We start from the raw sequence: 13382 nt of genomic DNA, 5'->3' as shown, positions 1-13382 counted from the left end.
AAGCTTATCCCAACTGCTGCTGTGGTGTAGCTGCCACACAGGGGGATTCTCGGTACCCCGTACATCTGCCCCTCAAGTTAATTGGGGCTGCGCTTCTAGCATTTGAGCTGAACACCAAAAGGGAAAAGGGAGAGAGAAGGAGCAGGCCAGGCCCCTTCAGATCTGGGGGAGAACTTGGAGAACAGAATTTTAGTAGTTGCCAAAGCTTGGAGGTGGGAACTAGCTTGGTGGGTTCAGAAAAATCACACGTGTGGCCTAGACATAAGTAGTAGAGAGTGTGGGAACAGAAGTCTGAGGCAGCAGGGCTGGATCACATAGGGCCTTGCAGGGATCTGGATTTTATTATAAGAACAGGGACTTCATTCATCCTTCCTCCTCGTGTGTGTGTGTGTGTTCCATTCAATTCAGCAAATTCTAACTGAGCATCTTTTATGTACAGAAAGAAACAAACCTGTAAGTATTATCCTTACAGAGCTTTTAGTTGGTTGGGTAGGAGAAGAGACACAGGCACCTAAACACCTAAAATCCAAGGTAAAGAGTAAAATAATACAAGGTGTGGGTAACCAGGGCAGCAGGGATTAATAGTTTTTGAATAGCTTTCTTCATCGGTCTTATTGAAGACTGTGCCGGGCTACCTGTGTATTCTAGCGAAGCGCTGTGTCAGTATTGTTTTGCTGTGGCAGGTGGCAGTGAGGAAGGGGGCATGCAGCCAGGGAGGTGAGGTGGATGCAGTTTTTGGTTGGCACGCTTGACCCGTGCGTGGCTCAGAGTCGTTTTCAGGATGGGCCAGGCACAGTCACTAGATGAGCGCGTAAATGATGCTGTAAAAACCCAAGTTGGATGATCCTCAGAGCAAACTTACTAGCATGGTTTGCCCGATCCATCCTCTTTTTGGAGCTGGTGGCTATTTTGTTGTTCTCTTCTGGCACCTTTATTCCCCGTGCTCTGCATTATCACACTGGATTATTCTCTGGGCTTCTTCCTGACTCACATGATAATTATACACTTATGCATTCTAGTGTATGGGGCCTTACGACAGATAAATAATGAATGTATTGATTTGGCTGTGAGCCTGTTCGAGAACTTCTATCTCTGTTTCATCCTCAGAGGCCTTATGCCAATGTTAATTAGGCATCCAGTCTCTCCAGGAGTCCGAGCACTTGGCTCCCCAGTCCTCCCTCCTCCTTGCAAGGTAGCATGATCGCTTCATAAGCTGAAGGCTGAAACAGTCAGGTATGAACCAAAATTAGACCAAAGTAGCCTTCCCTTGCTTTCCCTGTTCCAGGAATGACACAAAAGAAGAACATTTGCTTCTTGGTGATTAGGGGACAAATTACCTCTCTGAGCGCAACTGAAAAGTGATAAAATGGAAACACTCCCCCCCATTTTTTCCCAAGTGAATAAAAATTTTTTTCATTGGAGAAATCAGTCTGCTAGTAGGAGTACTTGTTTCAAAGATTTTTTTTTTTTAAAGATTTTATTTATTTATTCGACAGAGATAGAGACAGCCAGCGAGAGAGGGAACACAAGCAGGAGGAGTGGGAAAGGAAGAAGCAGGCTCATAGCAGAGGAGCCTGATGTGGGGCTCGATCCCAGAACGCTGGGATCATGCCCTGAGCCGAAGGCAGACGCTTAACCGCTGTGCCACCCAGAAGCCCCTCAAAGATGTTTTGCTGTCACTCCAAATGTTTCAGGAATTTGTCTCTCAGAAGTACCTTCAGAGGGGAGGGTAATGATGGCCGTTTTTGAGCACCAGCTCTGTGCAAGGCTTTGTGCTTGCCGCTTCCAGGTACACATAGTACATTCAGTGCTCAGCATCCCTGGAAGGTAGGTGTGATGGCTGTCCACCTCAGCATATCTCTTAGAAATTCTGTGCTGTTGTTTTATTGACAGCCACTGGTTCCTTTCTCTCTAAGTATCTGCATAGGATATAGCTCCAAAGACTAATGCTTATTTTTCAAAAAACAGATTTACCCAAATATATGAATAGTTTTTCCTGCTGGCGTATATTGAAAAGAAGGTGCCATAGACTTAGAAAATAATTCTGAAATAGAAAATGTTACTGAATAATAACAGTAGGGCTGCTGCTGCTCATTTAACATAAGTATATTGTATTTCAGTAAAAACCAGCACTTTCGATACCATATGGCCTTTCTCTTACACCTACGTTAATGTTCAGACATGTCACGTATACAGCCATTTAAACTTGGGCTGTTCAGAACCAGTGGGGGAAGGATTACAGAGGGCCTTTCTCTGAGTCCAAAATTTATTTTGTTCAGCCAGTTTGAAGGCAAGTCTTACGTTGCATACTTTCCTGTTTTGTGGAACTGAGAGTGCTGAGGAATTCATTTATTCAGGCATTTGTAATTTCATAAGCACTTTGGAGCATCTGTCATCTGCTAGGCACTGGGAGTGGGAATTCAGCCATGAACGTGTTACACGGGACCCTAGCTTCATCGAGCTTTTATGCAGGGAGAGGAATACAATAAGAAAAAGGAGTCATGAACGGGATCATTTCAGGATACGGTGGTGCTGTGGAAAAGCCAGCGTGACGTGCAGTAGAGAGTAACCAGGCGGGCTGGGCCGGGCACTACAGGTTGACCATGGAAGGGCCCATGGAGGAAGGGGTGTTTAATCTGAGGCCTGTGTAAGAGGAAAGCGACCCACAGGAAGAGTGTTTGGGCAAAGAGATCAGCTAGTGCAGACCCTGAGCTGGCAGGAGGCTGGCTGGATCCCTGTGCATCTCTGAGAACATGTGTTGTTGTGCTCTCCTATGACCGAGGGATGCCACCTGTCCCGGAGGGGCATGAAAGGTTCCATGTCCTCCCCCGAGAGGCTTCAGACTCTTGGGGAATTTTGCATCCTTCCGTCCGGTTTGTATGATGTTTCTGAATTCCTCTGGTGGCCAGCTCTCAGGTAAGACCTCCATTGGCATGGCTTCTCTCAGTCTCTCTCGGCTTGGCAGCAGCCTGTGCCTTCGCTGCCCGTTCAGATGACCAGACTTGTTAGGACTGTGAGAGACTCTGTCTCCAGGTGGGCAGTGCTTCTCTACATTAAAGGCCTGCTCATTAGTAATGTAGAGAATGCCAAGTTGTGGTCTTGTGGAATTGGGGATAGGGAAAGTGCTCTTTTCTTAGAGATCAGCATGTTCTCCTGGATGCCTTTGTTAGTTCTTCCTCGCTCTCCCCCGCCCCCCTGCCCCCCGCCACATGCCCTTTTGAGTTGAGTTCAACTTCAGATGCATATTTAGAAATGCAGGTCCATCTATTAACATCGGGAAGTATAATACTTTCATAGCCCATATTATCTGCCCCCTTTCTCTTAGCCTTTACGTAATTTTATGCATAGGACATTTGAAAGGATGTCACTGTAGGTGTTTCTTGCCTGGCAGTTTTTAGCACATTTAGACATGAGTTATTCTGGAGGGGACACACGTCTGACTGAACGACAGTGTTCCCTGCTCCTCTTACGCTCAGGGCCTGTAGAAGTGCATTTCAGTTGTCTTCTTTGTGCCAGTGGCCAAACGCTAGAGTGGGAAAAGAGAAGTGTTACCCAGACCTAGCTGTGACTGTAGCTGTCAAACATGGATGTTATTAATAACCTTTCAAAGTGTGTACGTGAACTTTACACCCTGTTAGTTTATAGATGAGTTGGTAAAAATTCAACATGAATTCTGAGACTTTCCGGGGGGGAGGGCAGAAAGCTGGGCTCATAAAGTGTTACGGCTGGAATTGTCCACATCCCTTTGCTCATTTGGACTCGTTAACTCTAACTGTGCAAGGACATTAAAGCCCACTCATTAATTTCTCTTTGAGTAGATCCATCTTTAAGTGGTCATCATTCCCCAAAGCTAAACAGATAGGTTATTTTCTTCCAGAAGCAGATCTTTTTTTTCTTTTCCTTTCTCAAAAATAATGAAGCAGTGGTAAGATCCAGGGGGATCACGGGCACACATTCTTGCTACCGTGGTCAGCGGTGTGGTTGAAAAAGCAGAGGCCGGCACTGCTCTTCCTGGATGTGTGTCACTTGGCAAGCAAGCTGTTTTACTTCTCAAAAACCCGGGGTTTTTCATCAGGAAAAAAAAAAAAAAATGGCAAGAATATGGATATAAAAAAAATAAATGGTTGCTATTATTGGGATTGTTTTTTAAATGTCCTTCCCACAAAAGCATTTCATCAAAAGAGAAACCCATTAGATTCAGTCTCTTAAACGAATGCTTATTTGCACTTTATTTGCATTACTTTCTTTTCCTTGAATGCTCCAAATACCCTAAATGGCTTTTAATTTCTCCACTCAGATTTGTCTCTGAAAACAGGTGGCTGGTCCCCACCCCTGTTAAGATGAGGCTCTGTTTTTAGATCCGGTTCATCACAGACATCGCGGGATACAGAACTAGGTAGCAGTGAGGAGGTCAGGGTTCTATTGTCAGGACCTGCGTTCAGAGTCCTGCTCTGCCGTCCTGGCCAAGTTGAACTTTCTAAGCCTCTGTTTGCCTCATCTATAAAATGAATTTAATAATAGTACTCTGTCACAGGGTTTTTGTGAGAATTACAAAAGGCAGTCTTGTAGACCTCGGCACCCTTTATACCCTACTAACATTTATTAAAATATTAGTTCTCTTCCCTCTTTTCTCTAAAGTACAAATCTCAACTTTTTGCAGTAACTCAAAAGCTGTCTCCCGTGACTCTGTCTCGTGAAACACTGTTTCCTTGAGTGTGGCATGCAGTGTCACGGTGTTCTATGAGACGGTCGCAGGCACTAACCAGATGAGCATTTTAGATAGTGAGAGAGAGAGAACACAGTGATTTTTAGGGTATCTTCTGTTAATGGTGAGGATCCTGGTCTTCCACTTAGGACAGTTCTGGACAATGTAAAAGCTGTGAATGGGTTTAAAGGAAAATATTGAACAGAAGTGCAGGTGGCCCGTGGCTGTGACAGATGTGTGGAGGTGGAATGAATATAAGCGACGGGCGCGGTGGAGACCACCTCACACTTGCAGTCCGAAAACCCAGGGTTTCACCTCAGCATCCCCTTAGATTTGAGATCCGATAGAAATTTGTGTGAGATGTGACTTTAGCCCCTTCTGGCTCTCTGACTCGGACACCTTAATCTTTCCCTCCCTCCCTCCCTTTCTACAAATATTTATGGAAGGTCTGTCACATTTCCTTATCTTAAAAATGTAGATGCTGCTTTATGGGGTTTTCATAAAGAAGCCCTGCAAAGAGAGAAGACGTTGAAAGCATCTATATCTCACCTACTTGGTACGTCTGCTCTAGGAAGCTTATGCCTCGCACAGCAAGTACTCCGGAAGCTTTCATGCTCATGTGTTTTGTGCTTGTGTTGCAAGTGATAGAATCCCCACTTCAAGGAGCTCCCAGCAAGAGGAGCGTGTTGTCCAGGGTTCTCAGGCTGCAGGAAGGTTAGCAGTGGCTGCAGCCGGAAGGCAGGACTCCGACGCCGCCGCTTGTGTCTGGTGCTCTGTGCAGGTTATCATTCTTTCTGGCCAGATTGTTCCACATAGCTGGAGACAGAACCCCTGGCGGGCCCCAGGCCCTCCTCCCCAGAGAGGATCTGCATGCACCTTGCCGTCCCTGTTGCCAAAGCCAGAAGTCCTGTGAGGAGCCTGAGCCCAGCATGGGTCAGGTGCCCACCCTGCCAGCTAGTGGGTCCACAACTGGAAAGGGCAAGCGGCCAGTTGAGCCACGGGTTTAAAGTGGCAAGAAAGACCATCTTGCAGACAAGGGAGTGACCGTTGCCTGCCGCCAACGCATTTACCCTTTCGTCTCTGCATGCGACCTTCATGGATAGGACTTACCCTCGATGGCCTTCAGTTTTCCCCTCTGAAGTTTTGAAGTGTAGATGATGTCATGGATGCAAGTGTACATTGAATGGTCTTAGATTTCATGTAGATAAGTTCATTATTACTGCTCTTACTGCTCGTGCTCTCCAAATCTTGACACCCCATCCAGGGGTTCCCAGTCTCTGGATCATTGACCCTCGGGGAAACAGAGAGGGTTTAAAGTTATCTTAAGAAGTCAGGTCAGCATGCCATATGTATATCTATATTGCATACAACCCTTTTTAAATTTGATTTCAAATTGAAATAACACCTTATGAAAAGAGTACATATCCTAAGTGCCCAGTCTTCACAGAGCACAGTTGTGTATCCAGCCCCTGGATGAAGAATCCACAGTGACAGTCCCCTTGGTCCTCCCCCAACTTGTAGCACAAGTAAATTGATGTACATGTGTTTATTCTCCATCTGAGAAATCATTTAAAAGCATTACCAGCATCATGGTAGCATTTTCCATGCTGTCCTTTTTCAGTAAACAGAATTTTAAAATACAACTGGCCTTATGTCATAATTCTTTTTACGCTAAAAGGAACCCTCAGGTCACTCTTATTACGCCCTTTCAAATGTTTTCTTCCTGGCTGAAATTACCACCAGATTCTCGTAAATATAGGTCATTCACGTCTTAGGCTCGCCTATGTCCCTTCCTGGGTGCCACCCTCTCCCAGTGAGAGAAGCAAGTCTCACCCTATCTGAAGTGTCACATGTGTTCTTTCCTGTGCAGAGCTTGGGGTGATAATTGACTGCCATGTTGTCAGTTTGACCCAACACTGAGCTTTGTGGGATGACTCTGCGTTTACCCCCCAAACACGACTCCTCAGATCCTAGGCACTTCCAGTCTCCGAACTGGTTCACTGTTCATAAATACGTCCACTTGCTACCACTGTGGTAACTCAGCAAAACAAATGCCATTACAAACGAGTTTTAATTTGCCAAGTTTTCCAACATCTTTCCCCCCTCCCTGTTTTTCTCTTTTAGGCTCTAGACCAAGATAGAACAGCCTTGCAGAAAGTGAAGAAGTCTGTAAAAGCAATATATAATTCCGGTCAAGGTAAGTACTTACCAAAGCAGACAGCATGAATTATATATAACGTCTACAGTTTTCTCTGTTATCTGTAAGATGCTATGTTTATAGGAGACTTGATACCAAAGGAAAAGTAAGTAGGTCAGAGAAATTTAGCTTTTCTCTTTTTTTCTGTTTCTTCTCAGTCTACACCAGTTACTGTTTCCACAGTGAACTGATTAAAGAACCTGAGTTGCAGTGGACTTTAGTATACATGTAAAAACTTAGCAGGGCTCCGGGGAATTTTGTCACAAGTGACGTAGGAGATACTCAGCATCTGTCGTGTAGTTGGTCAGTCTCTAACTCCATGGCCTGCGTGAGGCACACAAGGATCTTTCCTTCTGCCATGTAAGTCTGCACATTTGGGAATCAATATTGGTGCCAGGCATGGGGTGAGAGAGAAGGGGAACGGGTGAGGTGGAACTGAAACCTGGAGGGACCTGCCAGCCCATGTCTATTCCTGAGGGTGTGCCCATAACCTGTGTCCCTGAATGTTTTAGCTGGGTCTGGTGGCTTTGTCATCTTGGCAACAAAAGTATGTTTTCAGGGGATAAGAAGTAAACCTAGTTAAGATCAGCAGTGGCTAACCACAAGAAAGCGTAGGTTCCATCGCCCCAGGGAAGGAGAGGAGAGGCTTGGAAATATAAAATGAGTTTCAAGGTCTCTGACTCACATCTTTTGTTATCATTACTGGTACCAGCTCACTTACCCACAGATAAGGTCTGAGAATTCAGTTGCTGTAGTGTAACAAACCCCCAAGGGGATGGCAGCAAGTCTGGTGGAAAGGGCACAGGCTTTGAAGTTGGACCAGTGGGTTTGTACCCTCACCCTGCCCCTTACTAACAATGTGACTCTAAGCTGGTTACTTCAGTTTTTTGAACCTCCATCTTCTCTGTAAAGCAGAACACTGTGGTATTACAGTGTTGTTGAAGGGAGTTAATGAGCTAATATCTATAAAGACCCTATCACCTCAGGGGAGTTCAGTAAATGCCATACATTCATATTTTATATGAATTTTATATTTTATTTATATTCATACTCATAATTGTCATAAAATTTTGGAGTTGAAAGGAACATTGAAAAAGGAAAAACTCGACCATCAGATACTTCATGGCCCTCCCCTCCTTATCAGAGCTGGGAATGAGTAGTCTCGATCAGCTGGAAACCTCATTGTCTTCTTCAAAGCCCTTGGGCCTAATTGTTAACCCGTTCTGTATCCTGGTTCCTTGATACCTTTCTGTAATTCCTTTATATCCAAGAACACACTAACTTCTAATTAAGATAGATAATTAGATGATTGCCTAGTTATGTAGTGATGCTTTAAATGTTTAAGTATTTCAGATGGTTTAAGTCTTGGCCTATATATAACTTCTACCTTGGCTTCTTTCCGATTTACTACCAATATGTGGTGGTCCCTTTTTAGGTATTTGCAATTTGGGAGGAGGTGGGTGGGACAAATAACTAGGAGGCGGCATGACGGGAATCTTCTGAGGTGCTGATTTTGTTCTGTTTCTTGATTTGGGGATGATTACATAGTTAAGTTCATTTTTTGATAATTCTTCAAATGCTACACTTAAGATTGATGTACTTTTTTATGTGGATGCAGGTATATTATGCATCAATGCAAGTATATATAAAATGCATATACAAGTAGGTTTATTGAAGCATTGATTGTGATCATCCAGATCTGTTTTGGAAAAACAAAAAACAAATGGAGATTTTTAAAATAAGCAATAATATATCTATTTAATAGAATTAAAGTACAGTTTTTATGAAAAAGAAAGGTAGTGTAGATCGCTAACGTTATCACTACTTGTTAAAGTTAAGTAAATTACTTAACTTCCATGACTCTTACATCGCCTCACCATAAAATGAGAAAATAATATCTAATTTGCTGAGTATCATACGGATAAATGAGGCAATATTTAAGGCCATCTAACAAACTTCCCACCACATGATAGGTGCTTCACATGTGGTAAAAATGACCGCTAGATCAGTGGCATGGGTTCCTTCTCTATATTAATTCAGTCTTCTGCAGATAGCATTGGACCAGCCCAATTTTCTAAAGAGCTTAATGAGCCATTATCTGCCTCAGGAGTAAGTGTCAGTTCTCCATAATGTTATGGTTTATGCTTGAGGCTCTCAGCTTATGAGCCACAGAAGAGAGACCTCTGCAGCTGTGAGATGCTGCCTTATTTACTCTGCTACGGGCTTCCCATAACCCCTCCACCCCCCGCCCCAGTGTCCTTGCTCAAGACACATCCCCTCCGTGTCCCGCAGTGACCACAGTCACATCATTCAGCTGCTCACACAGAGGCTCTTTTACTGGGTAGGGATGTGCTGCATCTTGTTCTTTAAAGGTTCTTTAAAAGTCCAGCTGTCCTGGACATGGCAGGAGGCAGAGGTAGTCCCTACACGTGCGTAAGGTGGAGAGTTCAAGGAATGTGTGCAGTTTGGTTGCCTTTTCCTCCATGAGATTGTTCTCACCTGGTGGATGGGGGCCACAGCTGGCTGAGCGTTGACCACTCCCACCTGTAGCTGAATTAGGGGTTTTCCTGTGTACTTTGCCTTAGGTCTCTACTATCTAATAGAGTAGCTTCTAGTTACATATGGCTTTTTAAATTTAAATTAAAATCCAGTAAGATTTAAAGTTCAGGTCCCCCAGTCTCAATAGCCACATGTGACTGGCAGCTACAGTACTGGACAGCGCAGACCCAGGGCATGTCCATCATCAAAGGAAATCATTTTGCTGCTCTATGAGAATGTATATCCCATTGTATTGTAACTGTTGACTGGTCTCTCTGGCATTAGGCTAGCAAGTGTCAACCCTGACTTTTCATTAGAATCACCTAAGAACACTTAAAAACACAAGCACAGGTGTTCCTGAGCCCCACCTGCCAAGAGTCGTTCCAGAGTAAGGCCCAGGTATTGGGATTATAATAAAATGACTCTGCAGGTGATATGCAGCTAAAACTGAGAACTCCTGCACTGGCCTGTGACCCACTTGATGAGGGCTGTTACTGTGTCTTTGATCTTTTATATATTATGTATTTGTCACCATGGTTTATTAGTTCAACAAGTATTTAGCAAGCACCTGTTACATGACACCGTTCTAGCAGTTGAGTATATTAGACAAATCAGAATCTCTGCCTTCATGAATTTTACCATTCAGTGGGAGAGATGGGTGTTCCTCAGATCACCAAACCAGAAAGTATCTATAATTTAGAAACTGGAAAGCTTCCAAAGAGGGATCTGATACAGTCTGACAGGCTGCTAAGTGGAACACCTCTCAGAGGATGTGGCATTCATCGGGTGTTGATTGTACTAAGCTGAGCTAAGCAAGCCTCTGAGGTAGGTCTGCCATCACCCCCACGTTACAGATGGTGAGGCTGAAGCTTCAGGAGCCAGGGAAATGTCTGCAGGGTGCCACGCCTAACAGGAATGGAGCTGGACCCGTTGCTGTTCACAGCTACTCTGTACCTGTCTTCTACCTGCTGTGTAGTAGGGGCTCCACAGATACGCAGTGAATTGCTGCATGGTGGCTAGATAGGTCCCTGAGAAGCTCTCCGCACGTGGCTGTTCAGTGTTTAATCATGACTACTCATGAATGAATCGATTCAGTGCAACTTCCCAGCAGTGTAATCCTGGGATGACTTTGGTGGTTCCTGGAGAGAGGGGCCACTGTAGTTATTGTGCCCATGGCTTGGAAGTGCAGGGAGAAGCTCAGACCTCACAGACTGCTGGGACCTGATAGGGTTTCCGCTGTCACCAATGAGTATAGCACATTGAGTTTCTGGTCAGCTTGTGTGGGCAGCACTGTGACATTTAATTCTTAAAAAATAGCTAGATGAGTTAAACAGTGGTGTTGCCGATCTTTCCATGATACATGCTCAGTGGAATCCGGGTTATTCCCGTCCAAGGGCTTTTGGCCTCATCTAGAGAAGCCACAGAGGCTGAACCCTGGTATCTGTTTCCCACTGTGTTTTCATAATTTTCTTGTTTTCTCACAGTGCTTAAGTGACACGAAACCCATCTGATGTTCTTTAAAGTTTTAAGAAGGATTTCTGTATTTCTGGTTTGAAATGACCAGCCAGCCCACCACCACGTACCCCACCAGATGATTTGAACATTGTATTTATTTATTTGAGAGAGAGAGAGTGAGCACACACATGTGAGTAGGGACACAGAGGGGCCGGACAAACAGACTCCCCACTGAGCAGAGATCCCAGGACCCTGAGATCATGACCTGAGCCAAAGGCAGATACAACCCATTGAGCCACCCAGGTGCTCCCCCACCAGATGATTTGAAAGATGGTTGAGAATGGTGAAGGGTCTTACTTTTACAATGTATTTATTATGATTACACAGAAGCTTTATCAGTATGAATTAGAACACAGTATAATAATAACAAATTTTATTAGAAAGACAAGTTATCTCCCCAAGCCCTTTAGTTTGAAAATGGCTTAGGGAATTTTTCTCTTTCTCTTACTGCCCCAGTTGCATATGAGGACATTCAAAAACAAAAAAAAAAACTGAATTCTGTGAACTGCTTCGATCAAGGGAAAATTTTCCAAGCTATTCAGCCTTCTCGTGTTGTTTCTAAGTTTTCAAGTTATTGACATTATTAATCTGTGAAGTATATTGTCATTTAGAAAGTTTGCCTTGGTGTGTGTGTCCCTTCCTGCCTCTCTCCTCCCCTCCCCCATCTTTCTGTCCCCTAATGTATGTTTAAAATAGCTAGTAGTTTCGTGAACACTAGAGGTTTTAAAATACGTTGCAATCTTTGACACTTTTTCTTTCCAAAGATAGAGCCTAATTCTCTTCTCCTGGAGCGTGTGCCAGACTCACTGCCCTCCTCTAATGAGCAGAATGTGATGAAAGCAATACCATGAGATTTCCAAGACCATTTCATAAAAGAGATCACTTCTACCTGGGTCTCTGCACCCCTCCATCATTCGGCTCAGTGGAAGTCAGTGTATGTCTCTTGAGAAAGAGGAGCTCGCTCGCTGCTTGTCAGTGCTGTTAAAAGAACAAAGTGAAACATACCATACTTTTATAAAATGAAAGAGGCATGTAATTTGTAGTAAGTATGGGTGCACCAAATTTGTTGTTCTGTCAGTGACTTAGTTGGGTCGCATTTGTTAATCTTTTTGAACAGATGTATTATTACATACACGTACGCTTTTCCTTGGGAGTAAGGACCTAAAATATTCCTGCTACTAGGTCTTTTTCTATGATAATTTTTTTTCACAAATCCATACATGGATTTTATTATTAAATAGTGGCTTCCTTAAAATTCATGCCAAGATCTATTTGGAATACATTTTAGCTTATTATTAACACATGGTGCCCCCTAGAAATACATAACATTGTTAGTCTGAAAGTTGGGACTCTTTAAATCATTTAATTTTAGCGAATAAAAAAAAATGACAGTGGTATGTAATTTGATTGCAAGCATATGATATGGAAGTCTTATTTCCAAAATAGAGCACGATTGTCATAAACAGTTCCATAACCTTCTCACATTAGGGAAAAAGGCAGTTTCCCTTTGCCTTCCCCCTTTTGGTTGAGAATTATGGAGTGAGTAGTTTTATGAGAACATTTGTGTTTTCTAAAGCAAAATTAATGTGTGATGTTCACCCCAGTTTTTCATTTTGTTAATTTATCTATTTTAAGAAATAGCTCTCAGTGTGTGACGAAATCTAAGATTTTAAAAAGTAAGGTGCTAAATTCATGAGTGGATAGGAAAGTGAATGGCTTTATATCCAAGTAAGTTCATTTTAGCTTTTTTAGTTAACATTTTGTCAAATTTTAAGGCATAGTAGGAAGTGAATTGTAACCAAAATTGATAAATTAAGTTTGTTGTCTTACCATTGTATCATATAATGATATATTTAATCCTATAGTATTCAGTGGGGAGATGTTTCCTAACTGGAATAGTTAAGAGGTAAAATCGATAAGAATTTTAATAGAAAGATGTGGAAGCAGAAAATGTCCAAAGGTACACAGAGAGCACCTGGTCTGTGTATAGGAAATTTTATATATTTTTGCTCTTTTCCACGTTTGCAGATTATCATCTGATTTTTGAAAATTTTCTTGAATTAAAATAAACTTGTTAGTAAAGAAATAATTGTAAGCCCTCAGAAGTAGAAGGCTTTAGATTTAAATTGTAAATAGCTTTTGGTGGCGGTAGTGATTTAAGCAAAGTCTAAACAAATTACTCCGGCCTGCAAGGCATTTTGCATTCGTGTGGGTCCATCATTACTCCTTAGGAGGTGAAAACAAATTGAAATAATGAGTTCCTTCAAAATGGTCAGGGAAGGAAGCTTTTTCTAAAAGAAAGTATACTTATCCAGCAGCGTATTACTCCTCAAATTGTGAAGGGATAAAACAGGAGGGATTTTTAAAACTGCATTTAGAAAATTGAAGTCTCTTTCTAGGGTAATCTTATAACTCCGGGCTGTTTAA

The 13382-nt window shown here is 43.0% G+C and overlaps 1 protein-coding gene across 8 annotated transcripts in view; it reads left to right on the top strand.

The window, feature by feature from the left end:
- The window catches only part of ASAP1 (ArfGAP with SH3 domain, ankyrin repeat and PH domain 1), a 335958-nt gene that overhangs the window by 174894 nt on the left and 147682 nt on the right, over positions 1-13382 (top strand). For 6 of the 8 annotated variants that reach the window (XM_019794951.2, XM_011219411.3, XM_019794950.2 and 3 more), the window contains one exon: positions 6830-6902. The exons of the other annotated variants lie outside the window; for them this stretch is intronic. In XM_019794951.2, the coding sequence (XP_019650510.1) occupies positions 6830-6902 (73 nt within the window). The remainder of the gene's footprint in view (positions 1-6829; positions 6903-13382) is intronic. 8 annotated transcript variants of the gene reach the window in all.

This window comes from Ailuropoda melanoleuca, chromosome 9, assembly GCF_002007445.2.
Source record: "Ailuropoda melanoleuca isolate Jingjing chromosome 9, ASM200744v2, whole genome shotgun sequence".
In the NCBI taxonomy this organism is placed as follows: Eukaryota; Metazoa; Chordata; class Mammalia; order Carnivora; family Ursidae; genus Ailuropoda; species Ailuropoda melanoleuca.
This window is presented reverse-complemented; position numbering and strand designations above follow the sequence as displayed.